The sequence below is a fragment of the Perissodus microlepis genome, chromosome 5, assembly GCF_051167445.1.
Source record: "Perissodus microlepis isolate ML-2025 ecotype Zambia chromosome 5, ASM5116744v1, whole genome shotgun sequence".
NCBI lineage: Eukaryota > Metazoa > Chordata > Actinopteri > Cichliformes > Cichlidae > Perissodus > Perissodus microlepis.
The window spans coordinates 23,496,274-23,515,275 of record NC_140465.1 but is presented as its reverse complement, the minus strand read 5'-3'; the positions used below and the strand labels follow the sequence as shown (position 1 = coordinate 23,515,275).

The 19,002-nt window shown below is 41.1% G+C and overlaps 1 protein-coding gene across 1 annotated transcript in view; it reads right to left on the bottom strand.

Moving 5' to 3' along the window:
* The window catches only part of rab44 (RAB44, member RAS oncogene family), a 27,560-nt gene extending 8,601 nt beyond the window's left edge, over positions 1-18,959 (bottom strand). Inside the window, exons 1-2 of the mRNA XM_084928914.1 lie at positions 18,831-18,959; positions 470-18,502 (exon numbers count right to left, since the gene is read on the bottom strand). Coding sequence (XP_084785040.1) covers positions 470-18,484 — 18,015 coding nt within the window. The 5' untranslated portion in view covers positions 18,485-18,502; positions 18,831-18,959. The remainder of the gene's footprint in view (positions 1-469; positions 18,503-18,830) is intronic.
* Between the last annotated feature and the right edge of the window lie 43 nt (positions 18,960-19,002).

Genomic DNA, 19,002 nt, shown 5'->3' with positions numbered 1-19,002 from the left:
TTCCCGTTCTTTGTCGATAATAATAATTTATTGTGACATCTTTAAAGCCATTATTTGCTGATCTCATTCAAAGCCCTTATCTGCCAGGTTTCTGAAGAAGGTGAACACATGTTCTCGTTTGCTGTATGTGAAACATGCTATGTAAACCTCACGTTCCTCTTTTTAGTTCCCTGTGTCACAATGATCTTGCCACAAACAATCCAGTTTGCAAAGTGTCTACTGCAAATGGGGTGTAAATAACAATGTAGGCTTGCCTATGTGAAAGAACACTTGTCCAATAATAACTATTCACTATTCACAACTATGCATAGAATTATAAATACAACAAAGTTCAATAAGGTATTGCATTTAATAGTCAAATTTAAATGTAGTCTGTGCATGAGGTTTTGGAAAAATTGCAAACAATTAAGATTTCTACTAAATACTAAAAAACTAAACTAAACAAAAACCCCCAAACATTGCTGCTTACCTCTGAAATTGTGGCATCTGTCCCACTTTGATCATCTATTGTTGTGCCCTCTCCTGTTTTGTCTTCTATACGCTGATGTCCACGGGACTTTCGGTTAGATCCCAATTTTCTTCTCCTCCCTCCAGATGCTGATTCTGACACCAAATCATCTTTTAAGGATGTAGACAGGAGGTCATTTGCAGTGTGATGTTCTGTTTCTGCTAGCTGGTCTTGGGAAACAGGCCTCTCTTCAACTGTTTGCTCAGGCAGAGGTTTGAATTTAGACTGACCCGGAGGGCTGATTTCCACTGTTTCAAATACTTTCTGTTTTCCTTGTTCGCCATCATTGTTTTTGTGATCTGTGTGAAGCTGAAGTGCTTCTTCTTTGATTCTGGAGACACTTTCAGTTTCCCCGATGTCTGTTCCAGTCTCCTTCGCTTCGTTATCCACCTCCTGTTTTTGATGCAGCTCTTCTTTGTTTCTGGATCCAAGATTCCTGCGGGTGGAGCCCATCTTTCTTCTCCGGTTGCTCAAATGTAAATTTGGACTTTCACTCCTCATCTCTTGAGCTCCTTCATTCAAGTTGTTTGGATTTTTCTCACTAGCATCTTGATCTTGTACTACTTTTATGCTTTCTGGCCTTTCCTCATCACTATGTGTATTTTGCCTGGCCTCACCAAAAGACACTAAGCTCTCTTCTGCTATGCCAGTGTCTGTGGCAGCCTCGGTATTTGGGGGCAGCAGCTGATTTATGGAGCGTCTGCTTCTACCCGTGACCACAGTGGTTATTTGTGTCTCACTGTTTGTAAAATTGTCTAGCTGTGGCGGCTCCACAATAACTTCTCTTACACCACCTGTGATAACGCGTGTAACCAGACTGATAGTTTCTTCATGGAGAGAGGAAAACTGTTCAGGAAGAGGGGCCTTAAAATCTTCTACTACTGGTATCACATTGATCTCTGTACTGCTTGGTACAGAAAAGGTTTCAGCAGCTTCCTGTTGTTTATGAACAGCAGAGAATAACGGTTGTGCAGTTTCATTTTGTGGTATATCTGTAGTTAACGGTAACTCTACCACGTCCAACTTGTCAGTATTCCTCACGTCAGCTTCGGTGTGAAAGTCACTTTCCTTGGTTTCATCTGTGTTGTCTGTTTCTTCCTCTTTTTTTCTGTTGAGTTGACTCCTGCGAGAAGAACCTATCTTTCTCTTCTTCGGTTGTGGATTTATTTGGAAAGTACTTCTGTTACCTGATTGAGTTTGTTCTTGCTGGCCGTTGCTTGCATCCATTGCCTCCAACGCTTCTTCTTTATCAAGCACCTTCAGAGAGCTAGAGCCTTCGATGCCAGCATGATGTGAGATATGCTGCATGTCTGAGGGAATTTCACAAACTGAGGCTTGTGGTGATTGCATCAGGTGCTTTGTAATTGTGTCACATCCTGTAAGCTGATCTAAATTCATAGCATCTTGAACAACTTTATTTTCCTCATTGAAATCTTTGTTAGATTTGAGAAGTCCATCTGTATTGCTATCCATATTATTCTGTGAGAAAAATGCATCTTCCTCCGACAACTTTTCTTTATTTTTGCCTTCTTTTGCTGTTGAGCTAATCTGCACTTCTTTGTCAATGGATATGAGGTCTTTTTCTTCTTCCTCCTTTGTTATATCTGTTGCTGGTGACATGTCAATTGTTCTGAGTTTGTCATTACTTGTGGGTTTTTCTAAAATGTCATCTTTAGGTTCCTGGTATGCATCAGGGTCCTTGACACACTGTCTTCCTTTATTTCTTCGGCTTGAACCCATTTTCTTTCTATTCCCTGTATGGCTGAGGCGTGTGTGAATTTCTGTAATGTCCTGAGAATTATCCTGATGGTGGAAGTCCAAAGAGATATTTGTTTCAGATAAGGATGTTTGGTGACTCTCTGTACTTGCGCTGCAGTCAGTCTGATGCATTAATGCACCCTCTGACTGCTTAGCTTTGGTGACCTCAATTGGGTTGCAATGGTCATGTTGTTCCCTATTTGTAGTCAACACATTTTGAGATGCTAAAAATGTTTCTTGTGCAACACTGCATTCAACTTCAGTGCTTTCTCTTGGGCTAGTTTGGTCAGTTGTTATCTCAACTGTAATGGTACATTCTGTTGTTCCACTTAACAAAATATTGCTGGGTAAATTTCCATCCTGCCCTAAAAGTTTTATGTGCTGATCTTTTTTGACTTCTTCCATCCCAGCCTGCACTGGTTTATCATTAATCACTTTAGTATCTCCGTCATTTTGATTTTTAAGGGAATTTTCATGATATGGCACAGACAGAGAAACATCATGCTTGTTTTCTTGCAGTAATTCTTCAGGTCTTGTAGCCTCTGTTGCTGACAATTCTGTTGTTTCAGGGGTTTCATCACCAATTGCATCTTCATCTTTAAATTCCTTATCACGCTGTCTTCCTTTTACTCTACGAGTGGATCCCATTTTTCTTCTATTCCCCCTGGATTCGGTGACAGCATGGGTTTGCTTATCTGTGCTCACAGTATTGTCCTGAAGTTGGGACTCAAAAGGTGGAGTTGCTAATGAGGTTGGAGATTGTGGAGAGACTCCACCACCTTTGCTGTCTGAAATGCCACCTTCCTCGTTTCCCTGAGTCACAAAGTGCTGTTCAGGTTGTTTGTCATCAGGAGTTGAAACTTCCACTTTGGTTACAGATTCATCAGGACTCTGCACCATCACTTGAAACTGGTAAGTGTTGCTATTTTCAGTTTGGCCTAAGTCTCCAGAAGTAAAGGAAGCGTTTTCTGTGGCATCATCAATCACATTTTCAGATGAGAAATCATTCTGCAGCACTTCTTGAATTTCTGTTCTTTCAACCTCGTCTTCATGCATTTTCCTGACAGTTTCATCTGAGTGATTGGCATCTTTGACCTCTTCACGCAGAGCAGTTTCAGATTCATCCACTTCTTCCATCCCAGATTCCAATGGTTTATCGGAAACCACTTTAAAATCTTGCTCATCTTGATTTTCGTGAAGGTTTTCACTTTGAGGAATTAAACTGTTCAAGCTAATCTCAGGATGGCTTGTTGCTGTTGGGTTCTGGACCTCAGGAAAATAAGCAGGTGTAGACACTGTAAAAATGGAGCTGTCACGTGGCACAGACAGAGAAACATCATGCTCGTTTATTTGCAGTAATTGTTCAGGTCTTGTAGCCTCTGTTGCTGACATTTCTGTTGTTTCAGGGGGTTCATCACCAATTGCATCTTCGTCTTTAAATTCCTTATCACGCTGTCTTCCTTTTACTCTACGAGTGGATCCCATTTTTCTTCTATTTCCCCTGGATTCGGTGACCACATGGGATTGCTTATCTGTGCTCAGAGTATTGTCTTGAAGTTGGGACTCAAAAAGTGGAGTTGTTAATGAGAGTTCAGCTTGTAGAGGGACTCCACTGTCTTTAGTATCTGGAACATCACCTCCCTTGATTTCCTGAGTCACAAAGTGCTGTTTAGCTTGGTTGCCATCAGGGTGATGAGGATCTTTGACTTCTTCAGTCAGAGCAGTTTCAGATTTAACCACTTCTTCCATCACAGATTCCAATGGTTTATCTGAAATCACATTAAAGGTTGTCTGATTTTTATCTTCCTTAAGGTTTTCACTTTCAGAAATTAAATGCAGTAATTGTTCAGGTCTTGTAGCCTCTGTTGCTGACAATTCTGTTGTTTCAGGGGTTTCATCACCAATTGCATCTTCATCTTTAAATTCCTTATCACGCTGTCTTCCTTTTACTCTACGAGTGGATCCCATTTTTCTTCTATTCCCCCTGGATTCGGTGACAGCATGGGTTTGCTTATCTGTGCTCACAGTATTGTCCTGAAGTTGGGACTCAAAAGGTGGAGTTGCTAATGAGGTTGGAGATTGTGGAGAGACTCCACCACCTTTGCTGTCTGAAATGTCACCTTCCTCGTTTCTCTGAGTCACAAAGTGCTGTTCAGGTTGTTTGTCATCAGGAGTTGAAACTTCCACTTTGGTTACAGATTCATCAAGACTCTGCACCATCACTTGAAACTGGTAAGTGTTGCTATTTTCAGTTTGGCCTAAGTCTCCAGAAGTAAAGGAAGAGTTTTCTGTGGCATCATCAATCACATTTTCAGATGAGAAATCATTCTGCAGCACTTCTTGAATTTCTGTTCTTTCAACCTCGTCTTCATGCATTTTCCTGACAGTTTCATCTGAATAATTGGCATCTTTGACCTCTTCACGCAGAGCAGTTTCAGATTCATCCACTTCTTCCATCCCAGATTCCAATGGTTTATCGGAAACCACTTTAAAATCTTGCTCATCTTGATTTTCGTGAAGGTTTTCACTCTGGGGAATTAAACTGTTCAAGCTAATCTCAGGATGGCTTGTTGCTGTTGGGTTCTGGACCTCAGGAAAATAAGCAGGTGTAGACACTGTAAAAATGGAGCTGTCATGTGGCACAGACAGAGAAACATCATGCTCGTTTCTTTGCAGTAATTCTTCAGGTCTTGTAGCCTCTGTTGCTGACATTTCTGTTGTTTCAGGGGTTTCATCACCAATTGCATCTTCGTCTTTAAATTCCTTATCACGCTGTCTTCCTTTTACTCTACGAGTGGATCCCATTTTTCTTCTATTTCCCCTGGATTCGGTGACCACATGGGATTGCTTATCTGTGCTCAGAGTATTGTCTTGAAGTTGGGACTCAAAAAGTGGAGTTGTTAATGAGAGTTCAGCTTGTAGAGGGACTCCACTGTCTTTAGTATCTGGAACATCACCTCCCTTGATTTCCTGAGTCACAAAGTGCTGTTTAGCTTGGTTGCCATCAGGGTGATGAGGATCTTTGACTTCTTCAGTCAGAGCAGTTTCAGATTTAACCACTTCTTCCATCACAGATTCCAATGGTTTATCTGAAATCACATTAAAGGTTGTCTGATTTTTATCTTCCTTAAGGTTTTCACTTTCAGAAATTAAATGCAGTAATTGTTCAGGTCTTGTAGCCTCTGTTGCTGACAATTCTGTTGTTTCAGGGGTTTCATCACCAATTGCATCTTCATCTTTAAATTCCTTATCACGCTGTCTTCCTTTTACTCTACGAGTGGATCCCATTTTTCTTCTATTCCCCCTGGATTCGGTGACAGCATGGGTTTGCTTATCTGTGCTCAGAGTATTGTCCTGAAGTTGGGACTCAAAAGGTGGAGTTGCTAATGAGGTTGGAGATTGTGGAGAGACTCCACCACCTTTGCTGTCTGAAATGTCACCTTCCTCGTTTCCCTGAGTCACAAAGTGCTGTTCAGGTTGTTTGTCATCAGGAGTTGAAACTTCCACTTTGGTTACAGATTCATCAGGACTCTGCACCATCACTTGAAACTGGTAAGTGTTGCTATTTTCAGTTTGGCCTAAGTCTCCAGAAGTAAAGGAAGCGTTTTCTGTGGCATCATCAATCACATTTTCAGATGAGAAATCATTCTGCAGCACTTCTTGAATTTCTGTTCTTTCAACCTCGTCTTCATGCATTTTCCTGACAGTTTCATCTGAGTGATTGGCATCTTTGACCTCTTCACACAGAGCAGTTTCAGATTCATCCACTTCTTCCATCCCAGATTCCAATGGTTTATCTGAAACCACTTTAAAATCTTGCTCATCTTGATTTTCGTGAAGGTTTTCACTTTGAGGAATTAAACTGTTCAAGCTAATCTCAGGATGGCTTGTTGCTGTTGGGTTCTGGACCTCAGGAAAATAAGCAGGTGTAGACACTGTAAAAATGGAGCTGTCACGTGGCACAGACAGAGAAACATCATGCTCGTTTATTTGCAGTAATTGTTCAGGTCTTGTAGCCTCTGTTGCTGACATTTCTGTTGTTTCAGGGGGTTCATCACCAATTGCATCTTCGTCTTTAAATTCCTTATCACGCTGTCTTCCTTTTACTCTACGAGTGGATCCCATTTTTCTTCTATTTCCCCTGGATTCGGTGACCACATGGGATTGCTTATCTGTGCTCAGAGTATTGTCTTGAAGTTGGGACTCAAAAAGTGGAGTTGTTAATGAGAGTTCAGCTTGTAGAGGGACTCCACTGTCTTTAGTATCTGGAACATCACCTCCCTTGATTTCCTGAGTCACAAAGTGCTGTTTAGCTTGGTTGCCATCAGGGTGATGAGGATCTTTGACTTCTTCAGTCAGAGCAGTTTCAGATTTAACCACTTCTTCCATCACAGATTCCAATGGTTTATCTGAAATCACATTAAAGGTTGTCTGATTTTTATCTTCCTTAAGGTTTTCACTTTCAGAAATTAAATGCAGTAATTGTTCAGGTCTTGTAGCCTCTGTTGCTGACAATTCTGTTGTTTCAGGGGTTTCATCACCAATTGCATCTTCGTCTTTAAATTCCTTATCACGCTGTCTTCCTTTTACTCTACGAGTGGATCCCATTTTTCTTCTATTTCCCCTGGATTCGATGACTACATGGGATTGCTTATCTGTGCTCACAGTATTGTCCTGAAGTTGGGACTCAAAAGGTGGAGTTGCTAATGAGTTTGGAGATTGTGGAGAGACTCCACCACCTTTGCTGTCTGAAATGTCACCTTCCTCGTTTCCCTGAGTCACAAAGTGCTGTTCAGGTTGTTTGTCATCAGGAGTTGAAACTTCCACTTTGGTTACAGATTCATCAGGACTCTGCACCATCACTTGAAACTGGTAAGTGTTGCTATTTTCAGTTTGGCCTAAGTCTCCAGAAGTAAAGGAAGCGTTTTCTGTGGCATCATCAATCACATTTTCAGATGAGAAATCATTCTGCAGCACTTCTTGAATTTCTGTTCTTTCAACCTCGTCTTCATGCATTTTCCTGACAGTTTCATCTGAGTGATTGGCATCTTTGACCTCTTCACACAGAGCAGTTTCAGATTCATCCACTTCTTCCATCCCAGATTCCAATGGTTTATCTGAAACCACTTTAAAATCTTGCTCATCTTGATTTTCGTGAAGGTTTTCACTTTGAGGAATTAAACTGTTCAAGCTAATCTCAGGATGGCTTGTTGCTGTTGGGTTCTGGACCTCAGGAAAATAAGCAGGTGTAGACACTGTAAAAATGGAGCTGTCACGTGGCACAGACAGAGAAACATCATGCTCGTTTATTTGCAGTAATTGTTCAGGTCTTGTAGCCTCTGTTGCTGACATTTCTGTTGTTTCAGGGGGTTCATCACCAATTGCATCTTCGTCTTTAAATTCCTTATCACGCTGTCTTCCTTTTACTCTACGAGTGGATCCCATTTTTCTTCTATTTCCCCTGGATTCGGTGACCACATGGGATTGCTTATCTGTGCTCAGAGTATTGTCTTGAAGTTGGGACTCAAAAAGTGGAGTTGTTAATGAGAGTTCAGCTTGTAGAGGGACTCCACTGTCTTTAGTATCTGGAACATCACCTCCCTTGATTTCCTGAGTCACAAAGTGCTGTTTAGCTTGGTTGCCATCAGGGTGATGAGGATCTTTGACTTCTTCAGTCAGAGCAGTTTCAGATTTAACCACTTCTTCCATCACAGATTCCAATGGTTTATCTGAAATCACATTAAAGGTTGTCTGATTTTTATCTTCCTTAAGGTTTTCACTTTCAGAAATTAAATGCAGTAATTGTTCAGGTCTTGTAGCCTCTGTTGCTGACAATTCTGTTGTTTCAGGGGTTTCATCACCAATTGCATCTTCGTCTTTAAATTCCTTATCACGCTGTCTTCCTTTTACTCTACGAGTGGATCCCATTTTTCTTCTATTTCCCCTGGATTCGATGACCACATGGGATTGCTTATCTGTGCTCACAGTATTGTCCTGAAGTTGGGACTCAAAAGGTGGAGTTGCTAATGAGTTTGGAGATTGTGGAGAGACTCCACCACCTTTGCTGTCTGAAATGTCACCTTCCTCGTTTCCCTGAGTCACAAAGTGCTGTTCAGGTTGTTTGTCATCAGGAGTTGAAACTTCCACTTTGGTTACAGATTCATCAGGACTCTGCACCATCACTTGAAACTGGTAAGTGTTGCTATTTTCAGTTTGGCCTAAGTCTCCAGAAGTAAAGGAAGCGTTTTCTGTGGCATCATCAATCACATTTTCAGATGAGAAATCATTCTGCAGCACTTCTTGAATTTCTGTTCTTTCAACCTCGTCTTCATGCATTTTCCTGACAGTTTCATCTGAGTGATTGGCATCTTTGACCTCTTCACGCAGAGCAGTTTCAGATTCATCCACTTCTTCCATCCCAGATTCCAATGGTTTATCTGAAACCACTTTAAAATCTTGCTCATCTTGATTTTCGTGAAGGTTTTCACTTTGAGGAATTAAACTGTTCAAGCTAATCTCAGGATGGCTTGTTGCTGTTGGGTTCTGGACCTCAGGAAAATAAGCAGGTGTAGACACTGTAAAAATGGAGCTGTCACGTGGCACAGACAGAGAAACATCATGCTCGTTTATTTGCAGTAATTGTTCAGGTCTTGTAGCCTCTGTTGCTGACATTTCTGTTGTTTCAGGGGGTTCATCACCAATTGCATCTTCGTCTTTAAATTCCTTATCACGCTGTCTTCCTTTTACTCTACGAGTGGATCCCATTTTTCTTCTATTTCCCCTGGATTCGGTGACCACATGGGATTGCTTATCTGTGCTCAGAGTATTGTCTTGAAGTTGGGACTCAAAAAGTGGAGTTGTTAATGAGAGTTCAGCTTGTAGAGGGACTCCACTGTCTTTAGTATCTGGAACATCACCTCCCTTGATTTCCTGAGTCACAAAGTGCTGTTTAGCTTGGTTGCCATCAGGGTGATGAGGATCTTTGACTTCTTCAGTCAGAGCAGTTTCAGATTTAACCACTTCTTCCATCACAGATTCCAATGGTTTATCTGAAATCACATTAAAGGTTGTCTGATTTTTATCTTCCTTAAGGTTTTCACTTTCAGAAATTAAATGCAGTAATTGTTCAGGTCTTGTAGCCTCTGTTGCTGACAATTCTGTTGTTTCAGGGGTTTCATCACCAATTGCATCTTCGTCTTTAAATTCCTTATCACGCTGTCTTCCTTTTACTCTACGAGTGGATCCCATTTTTCTTCTATTTCCCCTGGATTCGATGACCACATGGGATTGCTTATCTGTGCTCACAGTATTGTCCTGAAGTTGGGACTCAAAAGGTGGAGTTGCTAATGAGTTTGGAGATTGTGGAGAGACTCCACCACCTTTGCTGTCTGAAATGTCACCTTCCTCGTTTCCCTGAGTCACAAAGTGCTGTTCAGGTTGTTTGTCATCAGGAGTTGAAACTTCCACTTTGGTTACAGATTCATCAGGACTCTGCACCATCACTTGAAACTGGTAAGTGTTGCTATTTTCAGTTTGGCCTAAGTCTCCAGAAGTAAAGGAAGCGTTTTCTGTGGCATCATCAATCACATTTTCAGATGAGAAATCATTCTGCAGCACTTCTTGAATTTCTGTTCTTTCAACCTCGTCTTCATGCATTTTCCTGACAGTTTCATCTGAGTGATTGGCATCTTTGACCTCTTCACGCAGAGCAGTTTCAGATTCATCCACTTCTTCCATCCCAGATTCCAATGGTTTATCTGAAACCACTTTAAAATCTTGCTCATCTTGATTTTCGTGAAGGTTTTCACTTTGAGGAATTAAACTGTTCAAGCTAATCTCAGGATGGCTTGTTGCTGTTGGGTTCTGGACCTCAGGAAAATAAGCAGGTGTAGACACTGTAAAAATGGAGCTGTCACGTGGCACAGACAGAGAAACATCATGCTCGTTTATTTGCAGTAATTCTTCAGGTCTTGTAGCCTCTGTTGCTGACATTTCTGTTGTTTCAGGGGGTTCATCACCAATTGCATCTTCGTCTTTAAATTCCTTATCACGCTGTCTTCCTTTTACTCTACGAGTGGATCCCATTTTTCTTCTATTTCCCCTGGATTCGGTGACCACATGGGATTGCTTATCTGTGCTCAGAGTATTGTCTTGAAGTTGGGACTCAAAAAGTGGAGTTGTTAATGAGAGTTCAGCTTGTAGAGGGACTCCACTGTCTTTAGTATCTGGAACATCACCTCCCTTGATTTCCTGAGTCACAAAGTGCTGTTTAGCTTGGTTGCCATCAGGGTGATGAGGATCTTTGACTTCTTCAGTCAGAGCAGTTTCAGATTTAACCACTTCTTCCATCACAGATTCCAATGGTTTATCTGAAATCACATTAAAGGTTGTCTGATTTTTATCTTCCTTAAGGTTTTCACTTTCAGAAATTAAATGCAGTAATTGTTCAGGTCTTGTAGCCTCTGTTGCTGACAATTCTGTTGTTTCAGGGGTTTCATCACCAATTGCATCTTCGTCTTTAAATTCCTTATCACGCTGTCTTCCTTTTACTCTACGAGTGGATCCCATTTTTCTTCTATTTCCCCTGGATTCGATGACCACATGGGATTGCTTATCTGTGCTCACAGTATTGTCCTGAAGTTGGGACTCAAAAGGTGGAGTTGCTAATGAGTTTGGAGATTGTGGAGAGACTCCACCACCTTTGCTGTCTGAAATGTCACCTTCCTCGTTTCCCTGAGTCACAAAGTGCTGTTCAGGTTGTTTGTCATCAGGAGTTGAAACTTCCACTTTGGTTACAGATTCATCAGGACTCTGCACCATCACTTGAAACTGGTAAGTGTTGCTATTTTCAGTTTGGCCTAAGTCTCCAGAAGTAAAGGAAGCGTTTTCTGTGGCATCATCAATCACATTTTCAGATGAGAAATCATTCTGCAGCACTTCTTGAATTTCTGTTCTTTCAACCTCGTCTTCATGCATTTTCCTGACAGTTTCATCTGAGTGATTGGCATCTTTGACCTCTTCACGCAGAGCAGTTTCAGATTCATCCACTTCTTCCATCCCAGATTCCAATGGTTTATCTGAAACCACTTTAAAATCTTGCTCATCTTGATTTTCGTGAAGGTTTTCACTTTGAGGAATTAAACTGTTCAAGCTAATCTCAGGATGGCTTGTTGCTGTTGGGTTCTGGACCTCAGGAAAATAAGCAGGTGTAGACACTGTAAAAATGGAGCTGTCACGTGGCACAGACAGAGAAACATCATGCTCGTTTATTTGCAGTAATTCTTCAGGTCTTGTAGCCTCTGTTGCTGACATTTCTGTTGTTTCAGGGGGTTCATCACCAATTGCATCTTCGTCTTTAAATTCCTTATCACGCTGTCTTCCTTTTACTCTACGAGTGGATCCCATTTTTCTTCTATTTCCCCTGGATTCGGTGACCACATGGGATTGCTTATCTGTGCTCAGAGTATTGTCTTGAAGTTGGGACTCAAAAAGTGGAGTTGTTAATGAGAGTTCAGCTTGTAGAGGGACTCCACTGTCTTTAGTATCTGGAACATCACCTCCCTTGATTTCCTGAGTCACAAAGTGCTGTTTAGCTTGGTTGCCATCAGGGTGATGAGGATCTTTGACTTCTTCAGTCAGAGCAGTTTCAGATTTAACCACTTCTTCCATCACAGATTCCAATGGTTTATCTGAAATCACATTAAAGGTTGTCTGATTTTTATCTTCCTTAAGGTTTTCACTTTCAGAAATTAAATGCAGTAATTGTTCAGGTCTTGTAGCCTCTGTTGCTGACAATTCTGTTGTTTCAGGGGTTTCATCACCAATTGCATCTTCGTCTTTAAATTCCTTATCACGCTGTCTTCCTTTTACTCTACGAGTGGATCCCATTTTTCTTCTATTTCCCCTGGATTCGATGACCACATGGGATTGCTTATCTGTGCTCACAGTATTGTCCTGAAGTTGGGACTCAAAAGGTGGAGTTGCTAATGAGTTTGGAGATTGTGGAGAGACTCCACCACCTTTGCTGTCTGAAATGTCACCTTCCTCGTTTCCCTGAGTCACAAAGTGCTGTTCAGGTTGTTTGTCATCAGGAGTTGAAACTTCCACTTTGGTTACAGATTCATCAGGACTCTGCACCATCACTTGAAACTGGTAAGTGTTGCTATTTTCAGTTTGGCCTAAGTCTCCAGAAGTAAAGGAAGCGTTTTCTGTGGCATCATCAATCACATTTTCAGATGAGAAATCATTCTGCAGCACTTCTTGAATTTCTGTTCTTTCAACCTCGTCTTCATGCATTTTCCTGACAGTTTCATCTGAGTGATTGGCATCTTTGACCTCTTCACGCAGAGCAGTTTCAGATTCATCCACTTCTTCCATCCCAGATTCCAATGGTTTATCTGAAACCACTTTAAAATCTTGCTCATCTTGATTTTCGTGAAGGTTTTCACTTTGAGGAATTAAACTGTTCAAGCTAATCTCAGGATGGCTTGTTGCTGTTGGGTTCTGGACCTCAGGAAAATAAGCAGGTGTAGACACTGTAAAAATGGAGCTGTCACGTGGCACAGACAGAGAAACATCATGCTCGTTTATTTGCAGTAATTGTTCAGGTCTTGTAGCCTCTGTTGCTGACATTTCTGTTGTTTCAGGGGGTTCATCACCAATTGCATCTTCGTCTTTAAATTCCTTATCACGCTGTCTTCCTTTTACTCTACGAGTGGATCCCATTTTTCTTCTATTTCCCCTGGATTCGGTGACCACATGGGATTGCTTATCTGTGCTCAGAGTATTGTCTTGAAGTTGGGACTCAAAAAGTGGAGTTGTTAATGAGAGTTCAGCTTGTAGAGGGACTCCACTGTCTTTAGTATCTGGAACATCACCTCCCTTGATTTCCTGAGTCACAAAGTGCTGTTTAGCTTGGTTGCCATCAGGGTGATGAGGATCTTTGACTTCTTCAGTCAGAGCAGTTTCAGATTTAACCACTTCTTCCATCACAGATTCCAATGGTTTATCTGAAATCACATTAAAGGTTGTCTGATTTTTATCTTCCTTAAGGTTTTCACTTTCAGAAATTAAATGCAGTAATTGTTCAGGTCTTGTAGCCTCTGTTGCTGACAATTCTGTTGTTTCAGGGGTTTCATCACCAATTGCATCTTCGTCTTTAAATTCCTTATCACGCTGTCTTCCTTTTACTCTACGAGTGGATCCCATTTTTCTTCTATTTCCCCTGGATTCGATGACCACATGGGATTGCTTATCTGTGCTCACAGTATTGTCCTGAAGTTGGGACTCAAAAGGTGGAGTTGCTAATGAGTTTGGAGATTGTGGAGAGACTCCACCACCTTTGCTGTCTGAAATGTCACCTTCCTCGTTTCCCTGAGTCACAAAGTGCTGTTCAGGTTGTTTGTCATCAGGAGTTGAAACTTCCACTTTGGTTACAGATTCATCAGGACTCTGCACCATCACTTGAAACTGGTAAGTGTTGCTATTTTCAGTTTGGCCTAAGTCTCCAGAAGTAAAGGAAGCGTTTTCTGTGGCATCATCAATCACATTTTCAGATGAGAAATCATTCTGCAGCACTTCTTGAATTTCTGTTCTTTCAACCTCGTCTTCATGCATTTTCCTGACAGTTTCATCTGAGTGATTGGCATCTTTGACCTCTTCACGCAGAGCAGTTTCAGATTCATCCACTTCTTCCATCCCAGATTCCAATGGTTTATCTGAAACCACTTTAAAATCTTGCTCATCTTGATTTTCGTGAAGGTTTTCACTTTGAGGAATTAAACTGTTCAAGCTAATCTCAGGATGGCTTGTTGCTGTTGGGTTCTGGACCTCAGGAAAATAAGCAGGTGTAGACACTGTAAAAATGGAGCTGTCACGTGGCACAGACAGAGAAACATCATGCTCGTTTATTTGCAGTAATTGTTCAGGTCTTGTAGCCTCTGTTGCTGACATTTCTGTTGTTTCAGGGGGTTCATCACCAATTGCATCTTCGTCTTTAAATTCCTTATCACGCTGTCTTCCTTTTACTCTACGAGTGGATCCCATTTTTCTTCTATTTCCCCTGGATTCGGTGACCACATGGGATTGCTTATCTGTGCTCAGAGTATTGTCTTGAAGTTGGGACTCAAAAAGTGGAGTTGTTAATGAGAGTTCAGCTTGTAGAGGGACTCCACTGTCTTTAGTATCTGGAACATCACCTCCCTTGATTTCCTGAGTCACAAAGTGCTGTTTAGCTTGGTTGCCATCAGGGTGATGAGGATCTTTGACTTCTTCAGTCAGAGCAGTTTCAGATTTAACCACTTCTTCCATCACAGATTCCAATGGTTTATCTGAAATCACATTAAAGGTTGTCTGATTTTTATCTTCCTTAAGGTTTTCACTTTCAGAAATTAAATGCAGTAATTGTTCAGGTCTTGTAGCCTCTGTTGCTGACAATTCTGTTGTTTCAGGGGTTTCATCACCAATTGCATCTTCGTCTTTAAATTCCTTATCACGCTGTCTTCCTTTTACTCTACGAGTGGATCCCATTTTTCTTCTATTTCCCCTGGATTCGATGACCACATGGGATTGCTTATCTGTGCTCACAGTATTGTCCTGAAGTTGGGACTCAAAAGGTGGAGTTGCTAATGAGTTTGGAGATTGTGGAGAGACTCCACCACCTTTGCTGTCTGAAATGTCACCTTCCTCGTTTCCCTGAGTCACAAAGTGCTGTTCAGGTTGTTTGTCATCAGGAGTTGAAACTTCCACTTTGGTTACAGATTCATCAGGACTCTGCACCATCACTTGAAACTGGTAAGTGTTGCTATTTTCAGTTTGGCCTAAGTCTCCAGAAGTAAAGGAAGCGTTTTCTGTGGCATCATCAATCACATTTTCAGATGAGAAATCATTCTGCAGCACTTCTTGAATTTCTGTTCTTTCAACCTCGTCTTCATGCATTTTCCTGACAGTTTCATCTGAGTGATTGGCATCTTTGACCTCTTCACGCAGAGCAGTTTCAGATTCATCCACTTCTTCCATCCCAGATTCCAATGGTTTATCTGAAACCACTTTAAAATCTTGCTCATCTTGATTTTCGTGAAGGTTTTCACTTTGAGGAATTAAACTGTTCAAGCTAATCTCAGGATGGCTTGTTGCTGTTGGGTTCTGGACCTCAGGAAAATAAGCAGGTGTAGACACTGTAAAAATGGAGCTGTCACGTGGCACAGACAGAGAAACATCATGCTCGTTTATTTGCAGTAATTCTTCAGGTCTTGTAGCCTCTGTTGCTGACATTTCTGTTGTTTCAGGGGGTTCATCACCAATTGCATCTTCGTCTTTAAATTCCTTATCACGCTGTCTTCCTTTTACTCTACGAGTGGATCCCATTTTTCTTCTATTTCCCCTGGATTCGGTGACCACATGGGATTGCTTATCTGTGCTCAGAGTATTGTCTTGAAGTTGGGACTCAAAAAGTGGAGTTGTTAATGAGAGTTCAGCTTGTAGAGGGACTCCACTGTCTTTAGTATCTGGAACATCACCTCCCTTGATTTCCTGAGTCACAAAGTGCTGTTTAGCTTGGTTGCCATCAGGGTGATGAGGATCTTTGACTTCTTCAGTCAGAGCAGTTTCAGATTTAACCACTTCTTCCATCACAGATTCCAATGGTTTATCTGAAATCACATTAAAGGTTGTCTGATTTTTATCTTCCTTAAGGTTTTCACTTTCAGAAATTAAATGCAGTAATTGTTCAGGTCTTGTAGCCTCTGTTGCTGACAATTCTGTTGTTTCAGGGGTTTCATCACCAATTGCATCTTCGTCTTTAAATTCCTTATCACGCTGTCTTCCTTTTACTCTACGAGTGGATCCCATTTTTCTTCTATTCCCCCTGGATTCGGTGACAGCATGGGTTTGCTTATCTGTGCTCACAGTATTGTCCTGAAGTTGGGACTCAAAAGGTGGAGTTGCTAATGAGGTTGGAGATTGTGGAGAGACTCCACCACCTTTGCTGTCTGAAATGTCACCTTCCTCGTTTCCCTGAGTCACAAAGTGCTGTTCAGGTTGTTTGTCATCAGGAGTTGAAACTTCCACTTTGGTTACAGATTCATCAAGACTCTGCACCATCACTTGAAACTGGTAAGTGTTGCTATTTTCAGTTTGGCCTAAGTCTCCAGAAGTAAAGGAAGAGTTTTCTGTGGCATCATCAATCACATTTTCAGATGAGAAATCATTCTGCAGCACTTCTTGAATTTCTGTTCTTTCAACCTCGTCTTCATGCATTTTCCTGACAGTTTCATCTGAATAATTGGCATCTTTGACCTCTTCACGCAGAGCAGTTTCAGATTCATCCACTTCTTCCATCCCAGATTCCAATGGTTTATCGGAAACCACTTTAAAATCTTGCTCATCTTGATTTTCGTGAAGGTTTTCACTCTGGGGAATTAAACTGTTCAAGCTAATCTCAGGATGGCTTGTTGCTGTTGGGTTCTGGACCTCAGGAAAATAAGCAGGTGTAGACACTGTAAAAATGGAGCTGTCATGTGGCACAGACAGAGAAACATCATGCTCGTTTCTTTGCAGTAATTCTTCAGGTCTTGTAGCCTCTGTTGCTGACATTTCTGTTGTTTCAGGGGTTTCATCACCAATTGTCAACTGTCTTCCTTTCTTCCTTCGAGTGGATCCCATTTTTCTTCTTTTCCCAATGGAGTCATAGACAGTATGGGATTGCTCACTTGAAGTCACATTATTTCTTTCAAGTTGGGATTCCAAAAGAGTATTTACTTCAGATGGTATACTTTGTACTGAACCATTGGTTATATCAACATCACTGTCCTCATTTTCCTCAGTTAGAGTTTCTAAATGTCCTTCTTTTCTTTGATGCTCACTTTGTTTGTAATTATTTGACACAGAATCATCAACAGTTTGCACCATGACTTGAGACTTGTTAGCATTGCTGATTTCAGTGGCTACCAACCGACTAACTGCTATGTCAGTGATCACTTGTTGCTTGGAATCATACGTCTGATTATCCTCATATTCGTCCTGTAAGCCCTCCGGATGTCTGTTATTTGTAGGATATGCATATTGTTTTTCATTAACATTTTCCTGCTCTGTGTGAAATACATTGTTTTTTACTTTCATGTCAGACGAGTGAGTATCCATCTCAGTTTGGTCTTCTGTTTTTTCAGAGCAACTAACAGCATTTTCCGTGACATCAATACCCTGAATTTTAGAGGAGTACTGATTTTGGTACATGTCCTGTATTTCTATGGGCTTAATGTTCACTTCATGTATTTTATTCATAGCACTTTCTGATTGCCATGCTTCTCTAACTTCAGATAAGCTACAAGGATCCTCATTTGCAGTCAACTTCTCTTTTGATGATGAAAATGTTTCCTGCTCAGCACTGCACACGACTTCAATATTTTGTTCCGGGCTGTTTTTATCTGTGGTTATGTTTGGTGTGACTGCCTCTAAAGCTTCAAATTCTACATGTGACTCATTTACCAAGCTGTTACCCTGTAACCTTCCATCCTGCCTGAGCATCTTCTTGTCATCTCTTTCTGTACTTTGTATTTCTGCTACAGAATACACAGTTGAAGGCTCCTCATCTGGCACGTCACTGGATGACTGTTGAGCCACAGGATGCATGTTTTCTTTGATTTCTTCACTTTGCATGTCAGATTTGTCAATCTCTTCAAGCTTGATTTCATTTCTACAAGGGTTGCACTCTTGCAGATTATTGATTTCAGGAGTTAACGTTTCCATTTCACCCTCAGAATTTTTATCATGTGTACTTTCTGAACAGTCCTTAGCTAGTGCAGACACATGATCACTTCCTTGACCGAATTCTTCCTGCTGCTTAAGTTCCACTGCCCGTGGCGTTTGTATCGTTTCAAATGTTTCATTACCCCTGCTTTTTTCCTCAAGTTCCTTTCCAGGGTTGAGGTAAGGTTCAGTTTCTAAATCATTTACCAACTGCTTTCCTTTACTGCTCCGATTAGACCCAATTTTTCTCCGGTTAAATGTGACCTCTGCTGAAGGTGGATGTCGAGTTTCTGGTTTAGAATCCTCTCGGCTGGATAAAACATTTAAAGATTCAGTACTTTCGTCTGCTGCGTAGCCTTGTGCCACAGAGGAAGCTTCTGTTAAGTGGTACTCATCAGCCTTCGGTACTTCATTTTGGCTTGGTGCCACTCGTCGTGACCCAAGTCGCTTTTTCTTTGCATTTTGCGAAGACATGACTTGAAATCCTTTCTCCTAAACATGAAATATTCAGTCATGTAATGTATTTGCAAATCAAGTTGCAATCTACAGCATACAAATTTAGAACAGAACACTAAAAGTAGTTGACGGAATATAAAAAAAATATTCAAAACAATGCGAGACACCAATATACATGAACATGTGCACCAAATGTGTTAACACCAAATGTTAGGCAAGCAAGTGAAAACTCTGCCGTTAACTTTAAACTGCAACAATTTCATTTACCTAAACATAAGATTGATGAGTTGTGTAAATTTAGCTAAATGTCTTCTACAAAAAAAAAAAAAAAAAAAAAAAAGCTTATAACACCACGTGTACTTACCACCGAAATCTGGCAACTCCTCGTGTCACAGCATGAGCTGCTGTGTTATGTCAAGTCATGCCTCTGTTCAATAGGAGTTACATTTCACACATGGGGGTGTGTTTCAATGGCAACTGTGTCAAGCTTCCTGTGTGGGCTACATTTTCAGCAAACTATAGTACTTCCTGAATTT